General features: G+C 39.7%; 1 protein-coding gene across 1 annotated transcript in view; it reads left to right on the top strand.

Annotated features, from left to right (window-relative positions):
* KCNH5 (potassium voltage-gated channel subfamily H member 5) overlaps window positions 1-15,365 on the top strand; it is a 160,264-nt gene that overhangs the window by 33,743 nt on the left and 111,156 nt on the right. The window contains exons 5-6 of the mRNA XM_061376495.1: window positions 9,602-9,717; window positions 13,520-13,912. Coding sequence (XP_061232479.1) covers window positions 9,602-9,717; window positions 13,520-13,912 — 509 coding nt within the window. The remainder of the gene's footprint in view (window positions 1-9,601; window positions 9,718-13,519; window positions 13,913-15,365) is intronic.

Raw genomic sequence — 15,365 nt, 5'->3', positions numbered from 1 at the left:
AAGATGTGTTAATGAAGCTTTTACAACTCAGAACCATGTGCTGTTAACAGATGGGATTAGGAGATAGCACAGTAGTATCCTGAAGTTGTGGGGTGGTTTTTTTTTTTTTTGTTGTGGGTTTTTTTGTTGGATTGCTTGATGTTTGTTTGTTTTTCTTTTGTTTGTTTGTTCTGTTTTTTGTGTTTTTTTATTATTTTTTCTTTCACCTGATCAAGCCAGACTTTGACAATCAAGACTGTCTGGGACAATGCTGTAATGCTCCCAGTGATATAACTCTCTGTGGTTATATAACTCTATGTAATGATGCAACTCTATCTTGGAGTGTGACAGGGCTATAAAAAGTGTAGTAGTTGCAAAAATATGCACTTATGCTTGCTAATCCTTACTAAGCCTATAATTCTGATCCATTTTTATCTGTAATAAATGCAAGTTATTAAGCATATATAACTAGTTGCACATGGGAACTTTTTTCCTTGAGGGGGTATCAATCCTGGTGATAATAGAAGAAGTAGGTGGAGGGATTAGAGCATGAAAATGAAGTTTCTACCTTTAGCTGAAGCACAGTGTACCCGTTGAATACATCACCTTGACAGTAATCCATAACAGTAATTTAATAGGTCACAATTTGGATATCTTTACCATGTTTTTATTGCACTTTTCCATGGCTGTAATATCAAGGGTCTTGGTGCTATAGAGGCTCACTTGTTCTGATTCTATTTCCTATTGCTCTGATCTGCAGAGTTTCAACCCCCAGTTCCTTCAGCCACCAAAGAGATCTCCTCCTCTTTTCATTCTCCCCTGGGTCTAGAGTGCAGTATCTAGAGATACCTAGGTCTTGAAAAAGGACTTTGTGGGGGATGGCAAGAGAAGTGGTCATTTGCTAGCACATGTGTCAAGAGCCCTCCAGTGTCAAAAGTAGATGACTGAGGATTGATAAAAAAGAAATTCCATTGAAATAAAATCTAACCCTGTCAGAGACTGAATTAAATGGGAAGCTGATCCTTAAAGCAGTAACTGTAGATGGATATGCTTTCTGAGTTGAAAGCTGAACACTCATAAACCATATATAAAATGAACATAAATATAGTGGAGCTGGAGAGTTTAAGAGTCTAAACTCTATATCACAGGGCATTACATTTCACTAAATTACTCCTCTGCTGAACCCATGAACTTGTAACTAAATCATGCCCTCCAGACAAATATCGAGTGTTGACTTGAAGGTCTGAAGAGACTGAGGACTCACCACATTCCTTAATATTTTTCTTGCTTTTTCATTGCACTTTTGGCTTTTAAAAAGTGTCATATTTAAATTGACCTTGCTTCAGCTTCTTGCAGTAGCACCTTACGCATTTTTTTTCCCCCACTATGCTAAAAAAGTCCCATTAAGGCACTTACACATCTAATCAAGTCATTGCTCCACCTTCTTCTGATAAATTAATTTTGCTCCTTAAGCTTCTGCCTAGCCTGAATTTGGAGGTCTGGTGGTGGCAGATCTGCAGACGTTTTAGCTGCACTTTAATCTAGCTCACTGGCAGCAGTAGGGATGAAGCCATGGTGTGATGGATTTCAGCCTTCCAGGTTCTCAGTCAGTTTCTGTGGCCAGTATTGTAGCCAGTTGGGTTCACAGCTAAGTCCTCAATATTGCTGATTGCTCAGCCTCTCCAAGCTGTTGTACCACCTCTCTTACGTGTTGTATATCTAAGGAGTAGGCAGCTTTTTTGCCAAAGCAAACCACATACTGAATTGCTCATCTACTAAGATCTCTGGATTCTCTTCAGAACTATTCTTTGCATTTCCCCCTTCTATGCTGGAGATACAATTTGCATTGCTTTTGCCTAGATACCTGATTTACCATTTAAAGCTCGTTTTCATAGCACATGCCGAGTTATCAAGCACGTCATCCTACATGACTGCTCTCACTACTGATTAACGTTCCTCTATTCTTCCTGTCATCTTGGCATTTCATCAGTCATTTTATAATGACCTTCAAACCATAGAGAAAAGCACTGAATAGAAGGCGACCTCTCCACTGAAGGTCCAGAAGGCTCTAAGGAAAAAATTTTCACTATTTTCCACTTCTCCTTGTTAGGTACCTGCCAGGTAGCAAGTTCTTCATACATTTGACCTGTAATTTACTGAACTGCGTAGTCTTGAAATTTTGTTGCCAGTGTCAGTTCAGTGAAGATTACCGTACAAGAGGGTTTAGCCAACCTGTGGCTCTCAGGTGGCTCAAATGCAGCACCAGGATGAGTTGATGTTATATGGTAAGCATTGTGGCTGTTCTGATTTGGGAGCTGTTGGGTCCTGGGCTGCAGGTGGGAGCTGTCCTGGTTTCAGCCACAACAGGAGCAAACCCAGGGCAGCTTCTGAGGTTTTCAAGTTGGTGGTCCAATCTGCTGCCCAGCCCAGCTCCAGAAAGGTAGCACTAGTACAGGGAGCCCTGGCTCATGCCTCTCTGGAGTACACCATACATACACTGCAGCTCCGGCTGGCTGTTGCATTTAGCTTTCAGCTTTTTCTGTCAAGATGTTTGTCTGTCTTCCTGAACCAAATTTATACACTTATAAAATAATGAAATTAACATTGTGGGGCATTTTACATCATTCTCTGCTGACAGCCATTATTATGTTCCTTTCCTTTTCTTTTTTATTAAACATTGAAACTCAGATCGACTTTTCTCTCATTTTGCCTGGCACTGAGATCAAGCTGAGTAACCTGTAATTATTTGGGTCAGCCTGTTTGCCCTTTCTGCATATGAGTGCAGAAAGCCTTTTGGTTGTACTCCGGGAGTTCTTTAAAAACTTTATTGTTACAGTAATAAATCTGGCCAGAGAAGGACTTTTTCCATATGTCTTTAGCTTTCCATGTCCATTCTCATAAGCCATAATTTCTTATTTATGTGTTTACTTGTTCCATTTTTCTTTCCATCCCTGAGTGCTTTTTGCATGCTGCTTTTTCATTTCATTTTCTAGCAGCTGTCTTCCTTTTGACCCTGAGCCTTTGGTTGGTGTAGTCCTTTTTCCTTAACCATTGAATGGTACCATTTTGCTGACAAACTTCTAAAAGGCAGTTGACTGATGTTTGCAGAACTTGGTCTTTTTTGTTTGGTGTGGTGGCAAATTTGCACCTTTTCTTTTTTTTATATGCTTGTGGGAAATAGCCCTTGGTGGCCCTATGCCTGTGTGTGAAGTTTAGCTGTAGTTGCAGAATGGGAAATTTAAGAAGTTGAGCACTGTAAATTTATGGCTATGTCAGAATTGAATTTAAGAATGCCGCATATACCTAATGTAGTCTAGTGGTGTATAAATCTTAGCACTTTACATCAGTAGATCTCAAAATGGCTTGCAAAGTAGGTCATTAGCATTAGCTTCATTATAAGGAGAACAAACTGAAGCTCAGAGAGGTAAAATATGTCCAAGAGTACCTGTTAATTCTTCATCCATTTTGAGCTCCCCAGTATTTGCAGTGGGTGGATGGTAAGTGGAATACAACATGGAGCTAGAATGGAGGTCAGATTTGAAAATTATCCCAAGAGTGCAGTGCATTATCAGACAGTGCAATACATGGAATTTCAAACCAGGAAATTTGTCCTAATATTTTGATTTACATTTGAGTAGACTCTGTGGTTCTTCAGTTCATAAATAGTTTTACTGCATCATGGGAGTGATTGAGATTTGTTTGACTATTATTCTATTTATTCAGGAATCCCATTCATTCCTCTCTCTAGCAAAGCAAAACCAGGATGATTAAGTTTTTTGAAGAGATAATGAGGTCTTTTAACCATACTTCACCTGCAATAAAGAGAAAACAGCCAGCTATTGTAATGATTTTACTGTCTGAACATCTAGAAATAGTTGAGATTTGTAGATGCTAACTATTTATGCAAAAGGATGATCCATGTTATCAGTTGAATGTCATACTGCCTGAGTGATGCTAGTTCTTTGCTTTTGTGGCTTAGTCATAGAGTATATATTATTTAAACATTTTTTATGTCAACCATATTATTCTTCACTGTGAGAGGAGAGCAAACACCTTTCCATGGTCTGGAAGTGTTCTTTATACTCCTGCAGGCAGGAATCCACATGAGCATCACTGTAATTGCCCTCTGCAGTTGTTTTTTATACAAAATATAATTCTTAACCCAAGTGTTTTCATTGCAGTCTAAGACACTGGATAGTTCCCTGTTAAACTGATTTAAAAGACATCATTATTTCTGATCCTTTTAAGACCAGACAAACCTTGACAAAAAGGTTAATTGCAATCCAGTAGAGCTACACTAATGTTCTATTAGGGGGAACTAGCCATGTCTAGATATTTCAGAGCATGTGCACTATAAAGAACATTAACATCTCGCCTTGAGATTTTAAACTCTTCATAAACTCTGATGTATTAATGTAGCTTTGAAATAACATAACATAGTATATGTACTAGAGATTTTTTATATATATATATATATAAAAGATATATAAGAAAGATTTTATATATATATATATATTTCAGCCTGGCTGCTAGCTTGGTGGCTAAGTCTGTATTCAGACCTGTAAACAGATCCAATCAGAGAGATGCAACTTTTCAACTCTTAACTGAATTTGAAGAGGTTTTTGTCTTGAAGATACTTATATTTGAAACTATTTGCTGTTATCTTTGAAGGTATTGGGTGTGCCTATTAACTACTGAGGGTCGTACAGGGAAGGTGTCTTAAACACTAGTGGAGCAAAATTAATTTAGTACTCTTTTTTTTTCTTTTCGGAGAAACCTTTGGCTCAGCTGTTGTGTGAAGTATTCCACTAAGTCACTCCCAGCTCAGTTAGCCCCACAGAGGGCTGTCAAATTGGCAGCCCAAATTAGAGCATCAGAATATCTTGTGGATATAAAATATTTAGCTATGACTAGAATGTATGGAGGAAGAAAAAAACAAGCATGCTCACAAGGGTATTGTTCCAGCTGGGCCAAGGCAAGGACTAGTTCACATCTATCAGAATGCTTGCCAACTTCAAATCCTATTTTCGTAACTGTATGGAACTGTTAAACCTTCATCTTCAATTTATTGAGAATGTGGGAATTTTAATTTGAGTAAGGGATCAAACCAGGGAAATATTTTGCTAGGCTCTTGTTCAAAAACAGACCTTTTTTTTGAATCATGAGAATGAATGCAGATCATGAAGGTGGTGTTTTTGTTTTAAAACAGGGGTACAAATACTTCTGGTTTTGTCCATGAATCAGAAAGTAATTAAAGAGGACCAGGGGCAACAATCATTTTATGTGTATGTTATTCCAGAATTCTACTTTGAGGTAGTTAACATCTTCCTCTGAAATACCCAATTGAACTTCTTGTAAGGAGAAGGAGCTGCTGGCCTGATCTGGTGTGTGAGCTGATGATGTTGCCCTTGTCCTAAGAATTTGAGTGCAATGGTGCAAGTTCAGGGTATTATTTTTCAAGTGTTGACTTGGAAGTAAAACACAGTCGAGATAAGCTGAAGAGAGCATCAGAAGTGTTGTTTTTACCTCATGTTTTCCTCCCTCTCTTACACCTGCTATTTATGTTGCTCCTTAACTCCTTCCAGATAGAAAGTATCTATGAGGACAGGCAGTCACTAATACATGGGATAAAATTGTCATTATTTTCTATTCTCTCTATAGAGGAAAAGAAGGGAGAATCGTTTGAAGAAAACATTGACAGCAGTGTGCATCCATGCAAATTTTGCCTGGTCTATTTAAACATACACATTGGTTTTAAATATAATTCTGAACTTATCTAGTCTACAACAAGGTCAAGAAACAGAGGAATGTACTCTATGCAGATTATTTCAGACATGAGGAAGCCTGTATACATTTTCACCTTCCCACTCATATCCCAGCAACTTGCTGTTGATAAGTTTTTAATTCTCTTGAGTTGTAAATAGGAAACAAAAGAACTTGGTACTTTTTCACGCTATTGCAGATGGATAGATTGGAGCAGGTAGAATAATGCTCAACTTTGTGATGAATTGGAAAAAAGCCGTGCTAGTGTATTCCGTTCTTCCAGTTTCCAGAATCATGGCATTCACAGGGCTTAAAGAAATGTGAAAATGTGAAGTCTGTAAATGAGGCTGGAAGGGTTTTTGCGAAAGGTCTGCTCTAGCACAAAGCAAAGCTTTGGTCTTGGTGGACAAAGAATAAAATGAAATGGTTTGCCTTGTGAAAAGAAGAGGTCAGACCAGATGAGCAGAGTGGTAACCTTGAATACTTCTTTCTTTCACATGACACTGATGATCTCAAGGTAGAAAGAGAGTATTTGAAAAAGTCATAGTTCTTCCTTTCTTTTTATTTTTACAGCAAAAGAACTGTCGTTGTTTGATAAGTCTTGCTCTTCCATCTCCTTGTAGTACATCTTCCCCAGGCTTTCTGTATATGCGGTTAATATTTTTCTTACTGAAGACAATGACAAGTGGTTTCTCGCCAGTTTTGCTTTTACAAGAAGAGGGGTATTTTAAAACCCCATATTTTTGTGAGTGGCTTCAGTCTGTGAAGAACCATGGGAAAGGAATTCAAGAGACTACATGAAGCCATCCCCTATTATTGCCAGCTCCTGACTCTTCTCCAGATCCTCATCTAATCACTGTACAAATCCATGCCCTAAATCTCAGAAAATAAAGTAAACGTTGAATCATTAACCATCAGCCATCAAAAAGGTCACAGAATCATAGAATGGTTGAGGTTGGAAGCTTCCTCTGTGATAACCTTGTCCAATCCCCTTGCTCAAGCATGACCTCCTATGACCAGTTGCCCAGGACCGTGTCCATACAGCTTTTGAGTATCTTGGGGATTGAGGCTCCGCATCATCTCTGGGCAGCCTGTGCTACTGCTCAGTCACCCTCACAGTAAAACTGTTTTCTCGTGCTCAGACAGAACCTCGTGTTTGTTTTGTTTTGTTCCCATTGCCTCTGGCCCTGTCAGTGGGCACCAAAAAGCCTGACACTGACCTCTTTGCACCTTTCCTCCTGGTATTTATACACATTAATATCTGTCCCCCACCCCTGAGCCTTTTCCAGGCTGAACAGTCCCAGCTCTCCCAGTCTTTCCACCTAAGAGAGATACTCCAGTCCCTTAGTTATCTCTGTGGGCCTTTGCGACTCCCTCTAGTACGTTCATGTCTCTCTTGTGCTGGGGATCCCAGAACTAAGCACAGCACTCCAAGTGCTGGCCTCACCAGTGCTGAGTAGATGCGAAGGATCAGCTCACTTGACCTGCTGGCATTACTTTGTCTAATGAAGCCAAGGATGCCATTTGCCTTCTTTCTAGCATGGACATATTGCTGATTTGTGTTCAGTCTGGTCCACCAGGACCCTCAGGTACTTTTCTGCCAAGCTCCTTTCCAGCTGGGTGGCCCTCAGCACATCCTGGTGCATGGAGTTGTACCTCCTTAGGAACTTTGTACTTCTTGTTGAACTTGATGAGGTTCCCACTGGAGTAGCTGACAAAGCTGGGATGTGACGAATGAAGGTGTTTGGACTGAATCCAGCAGTTTGGCTGTGGTGGTTTTGGCTTTGCTGAGTGCTTTTCAATCAGTCTTGTATCAGCTCTGTGGGGCAGGGTGAAAAAGGAAAGCTTGGGGAATGGCCTGAATTCATCCCCATGGACCGCACGGAAGTGTCTTTCCAGGGGAAGAGGACACTGAGTGTGTGCACGTGTGTGTAAGTGCCTGCCCGGGGCCTGGAGGTGGGTGACCACCTTCCCAGAGGAGAGCTGCTCTTTTTCTCTCATTCTTGCACTTGTGTTTGTAGCATGCCAAAAGCAATCAGCTGGATGCATGATGGCCTCCAGCAATTATGAGAAATGTCAAGGCAGAGCTGCCACGGTGCTGTTACCATGCTCAGTTGACTCTTTGAGATCACTGGTAAGAACAGTTCTGACTTTTGTCTTAAAGCTGTCTCTTTGCCACAGTTTCATAGACAATTAGGAAAAAGAAAGCCACTTTTTTATCCTACAAATTAATAGTTCATACTCAGATCACTATAGCCTCTCTTGACCTTATTTAAATACAGAAAGTACATGTTCCTAATTGGATATCCCTGTTAGCTCAAGAAGCATAAGTCATATCCAAAGTTCACATTTAAGGTTTAGATGTGAAAAGTTAGTATACTTTTTTTTTTTTTTTTCCCTTTTCCTGGTGCATTTTTTATGCACATTTTTGAGGTCATATATAAATATCCTGACACAAATACTTTGTGCTGAGCTGGTCGTGGGTCATAATATTTAGATCTCTTTTGGTTATGGAAGGATGAACAATGGATTTACATTTGTGCTATCAAGATATATACGTGGTAAATTGCAAAGCCAAATTGTAAACTATTTTATTCTTGAAGTTTTATTGTCTTGTCTGCTCTATGCTCTTCATTTTATCTACCGCAGGGCTTCCTTTAACTTTCCAAGTCCGTGACTCCTACCAGACAACAGGCATTTAAAAATAAACCTATCTAACAGGAAACACAACATGAAGTGACATTTCCCCCAGTTTTCACATACTCAGCATTCAAGTTAAAAGTAAAGCCTTCTCCTGAGCCCTGTCCATAAGCTGGACATTTTATAGATACCTGTGTAGTAAAATACCAGGTTATACCTGCCTAAACTGAGTGTTGAGCATATCCCTCAGTGCTCCTGGGGAGCCATTTCCTTCCTGTGAATTCATGGTATTTCAGTTTTCCTGCTTAACACCAAGGTGCTACACTGTTTAAACCCCTGGTGTTTTCTTTGCTACTGTGGGTCTACCTTATCCATTGACGCATCACTCCAGATGTCATGTTTGAGTGTTTTCCCAGCAGGAGCGCTGTGATGTCACATTTCCAGGTCGATGCTGCCATCAGTAACAAACTCTTTCTAAATGTTGCACAAAAATTTCTCTAGGGCCTGCCCAGTGTGTAGGTCTCAAGCTACCATTAAGGCAGCTGTTTATCATTAGTTTAGCAGCTAAATGTATTTCTTGATGCCATTTAAAATCTAGAACTTAATCTGTCTTTAAAGTCTTAATGATTTTTATTTTATTTTATTTTATTATTTTATTTTAACTCTGAAGCATTGCTGGTGATGCAGTCCTGAATTTTGCTGATTTTGGTTGTATTACTTTTTTTTTTTTTTTTGTCCGTAAAATCTAGTTGGGGTAAGAAACAGTAAAGACTTTAGGGTCAGACTTTCGGGGCTGCTCCAGTGGCCCTGAATCAGCAGGAGCCTTTCTGTAGCTGGGGAGGATTTTACTTCAGCAGGATTTACAGACTTGGGAATACTTTGCATTAACTTCAGTGGCTTAGAATTAGCTTTCAGAAGCATAGTAAGTCCCCAGAAGGCTGAAAGCACAATGTGATCCCTCTAACACAATGTCTCCAAAAGGCAGAAGAAAGAACGAGGCAGAGCATTTTGATTTCACTAAGATTTACTTGTAGTTGCCTTGAAGCAGGGGAATTTTTCCTCTTTTGCAAGTCTTAAAGTGTGGAGTCTGATGCTGTTCTGTGCAGCCATTTAGCGCAACTATTCAAGTCTGAGACTTAATATCCGTGAACATGAAGGAGATTTACTAGCAATGAATGAGGTCTGAGTACTTCTGACAGGATTTTCTTCTTCCCTGCAGGTTGGACGAAATTTGCTCGGTTGACGAGGGCCCTGACAAACAGCCGGAGTGTACTGCAGCAGCTAACACCAATGAACAAAGCCGAGGTGGTGCACAAGCACTCCCGGTTAGCAGAAGTAAGTGGGACAGAAACCAGTTTGCTACTTTTGTAAGGCAGGAAGAGATGGGGAAAAAGCCCTAATACCGATTAAGAAGAAATGTTTTTAAAGGAAAATATTTCCCAGCCCTGATTTTTTTCAGCATCCCTCCTGCACATCCTAAGCAGCGCTATGTGCCAAGCCCATGTTTCTGGGACAGGTAATGCTCTTTCAGTCATGAAAACAGGCTCCGTAGGTCATTTTTACCTACATGGCCCTATTTCTGTGGATGCAGTTCTCAGTTTGCTGCTTGTTGATTAATTTGGGGTGCGCAATGGGCTCCTCTACAAACTGTTTCACAGCGACATGGAACTGAACTTCATGTCCTTGAGCCCTATGGATGGTTGCTTACTGTCCCAGGGAAATGTTTGATGAACCTCTTTGGAAGTATCCCTGTCTAGGTCCATGGGCTTGTGCAAAGCACACTGACTACAAATATACCTTAATCTCAACTTTTTTGCAAAGTCATTCCTGCAATATTTTGCTCATTTTTTTCTTCAAAACTGATGAAATGAACTCTTTGGCAGGTTGCAAACATTTCCTTAACAATACAGATGGTGCAACAAGTGAATGCCTTCAGGTTAACTGATGAAACAGAGGTACTGCATTCATCTTCATGTCCATTGGTAATGAAAAATATATGCGTCAAAATATATGGTCAGAATATACGGTTTGCTGAAAATGACAGCCCTAGACACATCATGCCAGAGAGTTTCTTTGGGTTCGATGCTAAGAACTAGTAGCAACTTTAAATGCTTTGGGGTTTTTTTCATTCCCTTTATGGCTTTAGTGGACTTCAATAATAAAGGCGCTAATTAAAATCAGAATGGAAACCCATAGTTTTCAGGTGTTTGGCGGTGTGGTATTTTCCCTTGAATTACCCTGTATCAGTAACTTGGATGACTGCTGAAGCTACTCTCACATCTTGCTTTTCTAATTCATGACACTTCAGCGTTCTGTACATCCAATTACATCCATTATTGGTTTAATGTAGAGAAGGGAAGACTGGAAAACATATGATAACATTATTCAAATAAGTCTAAAGCAGTTACATAGAAAGAGGGAGTAAATTGTTCACCAAGACCACTGTAGCTAGAGAAAAAGTAATGGCATTGAGTCACGGCAAGGAGAATTTCGATTGGGCAATAGGAAAAGCTCAGGTAAGGGAGAAGGTTGTACTCAGGAATAGGAGGGAGAAAGTTGCTTGAAGAATGCGGTCTTCTCTTACAAGTTGCTTAGAGCTGCAAACTGCTTTCTAGGCAAAGTGCTGTGAGGAATGCAGACTTAATGGAGGTACACCGTCACGGTATAGGCCCCACTTTCTGTACTCCTGTGTCTGAGGAGAAGCATTGTCACAGTTCATCCCTTGCAGTACTGCCCACTTTCATCAGCCATAACTATTATCAGCCATTTTCATTAGCTGTCGATAAGAGTAATTCAGAGAGTCTGATGAATGCATCTGACTAACATGATATTGTGTATTCTTTAGTGGTTTAAAATTAAAAATTCATGCAGCATAAAAGAAATAATCATTATAGTTCAGTGGTCTCCACAGCTACTTGCTGCCCACTCACCATGTCAAACTCAGCATGAAATTATGTTAAGAATACTAATTATGCTTTTACAGTACCATGGGTACTCCTAAGCAGTCCACCACCGGAGGCATAGGGAACTATCAAGCATATGTTCATTACATTTGGCTTGAGCTCTAAGTAGCTTTTTATTCCAGCTATAGTGAGGCTGTTTCCAGCTTCTGCCTCAGTGAACAAGGCAGGAAACAAATAGGTCTGGAGAAACTGAGGAAATAAGTCCCAGTCCTGATTTATCATGCCAATAAAGTGTTGACCACAGATGAGCCCAAAGACATAACTGGAGATAATGACCAGATTATGAGTCAAAGCTAAAACAGTGTGTTAAATGCACGGTACTGTTTTGGCACAAAGGCTGCTGTGAAAAAATGACTGTATTGATCATTGCTTTTATTCCAGGGAAGGACCCATCAATCCACCAGCAAGTTCAGTGCACTTCAGTGGCCAGCTAAACCTTTCCAGTTGGTGGTTATAGGAGCAGTATTAGTGAGAAAGAGCACCTGAAGGTTGATATTTTTATATTATCAGATGTTTGGCATCTGTGAGGGTCTCTGGCAAGTGCCATTGGGACCACACTGCTGAGTGTGTGTTGCTGTTCATCTGGAGCTCAACACATGGCTTAGCATTACATTGAAGCTAGTGTGATATGAGGCTGTTGGCAAAGGGAGCAGCCATGGTCTCCTGGATGTCTCTGCCACACTCTCACTGCTGCCTCTGTGGTGGTTCTAGTGGCTTTCTGGCCACAGGATAATTTTTGCAATTCAGCTGACTCTGTAGAAAACAAATTGCTAACTAATGTAACAATAAGTTAGTTTTTCATCATGTCACTTTAACCGACTTGCTTTACAGGTCTTGATCACTAAAAATGACTTTATGGAGGGTGGGATCAGGTAGGCAGAAGCAGGTTTGCATCACATGAGGTTACAGTCTGTCACTGGGACAGATTAGTCATGGTGGGAAGCCACATCCTCCAACACAGAATGAGAGGGGCTGCTGTTGTCCCCTGTTGATTTCTGAAGGACACATTTTTAATAGAGCTGGACTTTTGCTACCTGATCTCAGTGACAGCTTTCTCATCTTAAAAATAAGACTACAAAGAACTAAGGGAGAATCCATATGTGTGGTACTTTCATGTTCTTAGTTGTTGTGCTGTTTATTCAGAGCATTTAGTCTTCTTCATTGAGGAAGAATCCTGTGTTTGATCATTTTTACGTACCTGGGACTGTGTTTTGCAATCTAGCTGTCCCTGCTTCGGTATGGGACAGGTATAGGGCTGAAATGAGTTTTAAAGTTGCTGGAATGATTTCTTTTATTCCATATGGTCTTGAGATCCCCCAAAGTAAAATGTGTTATTAGTTCCACAATGCACACAAATCTTTCAATTGTCAGTGCAATATACCGCCAATGTTGTGCATTCCTTTGTACTTTTGTTTCTTGTCTTAAACTGAGAAAAGAGGTAATTAGATTAGCTGGGAGGAATGTCTTAAGTGAATTTGGCTTGGTTTCTATGAAATGTTTCCAATTCCACATTTTACAAAAGTGTGCATCTAGGAGATTATAGGCATGCAAAAAAGAAAAGTAATTACAAGAAATAAAAGAGAAGCCACTAGTGATATTGAGCTTAGAAGTGCAATAGTGTCTTGAAGATAATGAGAAGGAAACATGATATTGCCAGGGTGTTCAGACAGAAATTGTGCATGCAATGCTTCATTTTAGAAGAAGGTCAGCCAGCAAAGTTGAAGTCTGGTTTACCTTTGGTATGGTATTGTGCTGGCTCAACAGTGGTTTAAAAAAGAGGTCTGTCATGAAGGATTAGTTTTGTAACACTTCAAAATACGAATGAATACACATATTCATAACTGCAATGTATAAGCTGGGATGTCAGTACCCACAGGCTGTTTATGGAACCTCTCTGCCATTGCTATTGGGATGGTTTTCCTTTCAGTCAGTCCATATGCAAAGGCCTCCCTTTTTGCAAGAATTTCCTTAGATGCTCTGCTGTTCCCATGCACTGGGTGGTAGCTGCCTCCACACACTCTGAATAAATCAGATCGTTTAGAACCAGCGGATTGACTTGCGATGTCCAATGAACACAGTCCCATCTTTGTGCTGCTCCTTACAGAAATACGTAAGCCTCCTTACTGGAGTATATTAATTGGAATCAGTAATGTTTGCTTTTCTGTCCTTTACAGGTTCTCCAGCTGGGATCTGATATTCTTCCTCAGTACAAGCAAGAAGCTCCAAAGACTCCACCACACATTATACTACACTATTGTGCTTTTAAGACCACTTGGGACTGGGTCATTTTAATTTTAACCTTCTACACAGCAATTATGGTTCCATACAATGTCTCCTTCAAAACAAAACAGAACAACATTGCCTGGCTTGTGCTGGACAGTGTCGTGGATGTTATTTTTTTGGTTGACATTGTTTTGAACTTTCATACAACCTTTGTTGGCCCTGGTGGAGAGGTTATATCTGATCCCAAACTCATAAGGATGAACTACCTGAAAACATGGTTTGTGATTGATCTTCTGTCCTGTTTACCGTATGACATCATCAATGCCTTTGAGAATGTGGATGAGGTAAGTGATTGTAGTTTTAATTTGGAATTAATTTAAGGGCATGGTCCCTGGCATCTGGCAGCAATGAGAGGCAACTGTGAAGGTCTGTGCAAATGTGCAGGGATAGACAAGCTGCTGGTCTTTAGCTATGCAGCATTCCTGTATTGAAAAGGAGGTGTCTTACCACTTCAGTACCATGTGTGGATGTGTACGTTAATGCATGTGGGTTTTCGAATGACTTGCTTGTCTTCCAAACACATTGTTGCATGTCCATATCAAATTCGGCTGGACCAGTTGGTATGTCCCCCTGCCACAGCCTCCCTTTTCATACCCAGTGATTGCCTTTATGCAATTCTAATCCATTGCAAGGCAGACTAATGACTTGACATAAATAATCAAAACTCTGTATCTGCTCTGCCTGAAGCTGGTGGCAGGCTTGCCACTAACTTACTTAACACAAAAGTAGAGAATGCCTCTGAATGAGCATTTTATAAATTCTGCCCTAGGATTAGTTTTTGAAACATGCTGTAACTTTTTTTTTTTGTGATATCTTTTTAAATGTCTAATTGAGAGGGAGATTTATCTCTATATTTTAAAAATTGATCCTGAGCTATAGCTGAAATTTTAGAAACGGAGGAGAGAAAACATAAATATCTTAGACACCGAATTAAAGCTTAACTGCTAAATGTATTAACATTTATGAAATCAAGCTTGCAGCCTAATATAATAGAGAAAACAAGCAATAACTATGACAAATAATGCACACACAAGTCACTGCAGAGAAAATTACTTACTGAAAGGCAACTATAATGGCATTAGGACTTGCTTTAATTTTTCTCTAGAGCCTTTTATCTTTAGGGCTATAAACAGATGAAAAAAACCTTTGCTCATTTTTTAATATTTTTCCATTTTTTTCTAAGAATGCTGTTGAGTGCTTGTTTGGGTTTTGTTTTGTTGGTTTATTTATTTTTTTTTTTATTCTCAAATTCTGCAGTTCTGTATCTTATCTTCACTGTATAAAATCTACATTCTTATTTTTTTAATGCAGACTTTGGAGCAGATTTTGTAAGAGCTCCTTTAAAATTCCATCCCTGTCTCTGTGTTGAGCACCATCGTTTGACATTGTTCCATTTTATTTATAGCAAATATGACAGAAGTGATAATACTAGATGCTTAAATGCAAGATCATATGAGGGCTGCCCGTCTGGAAGCAGGTTGTACAGTCAGTCTGTGTAAGGAGGTGGTATTATCAGGGTTGTAAATATAATACAACTATTTAAGATAACCAATTTCAGAATAAGAGGAACCTGATTTTTATAAAAATGCAGCATTATCTCCAGATTTTCATGCTTTAGTATGTAAAACAAACAAAGAATTTGTGTCCAAACAGTACAGATTTGAACGATGAGTTAACTTCTTTCTCTAGCATATAGAGAGGAAAGAAGCCATCTGCAATATCTGTGACAGTGAAGAG

Source organism: Neopsephotus bourkii, unplaced genomic scaffold (genome assembly GCF_033783945.1).
Source record: "Neopsephotus bourkii isolate Nb327-2 ecotype Australia unplaced genomic scaffold, CSIRO-AGI_Nbou_v1 NB_1707, whole genome shotgun sequence".
Taxonomy (NCBI): Eukaryota; Metazoa; Chordata; class Aves; order Psittaciformes; family Psittacidae; genus Neopsephotus; species Neopsephotus bourkii.
Note: the sequence above shows the minus strand (reverse complement) of the source record. Positions and strands in the feature narration are given on the sequence as shown.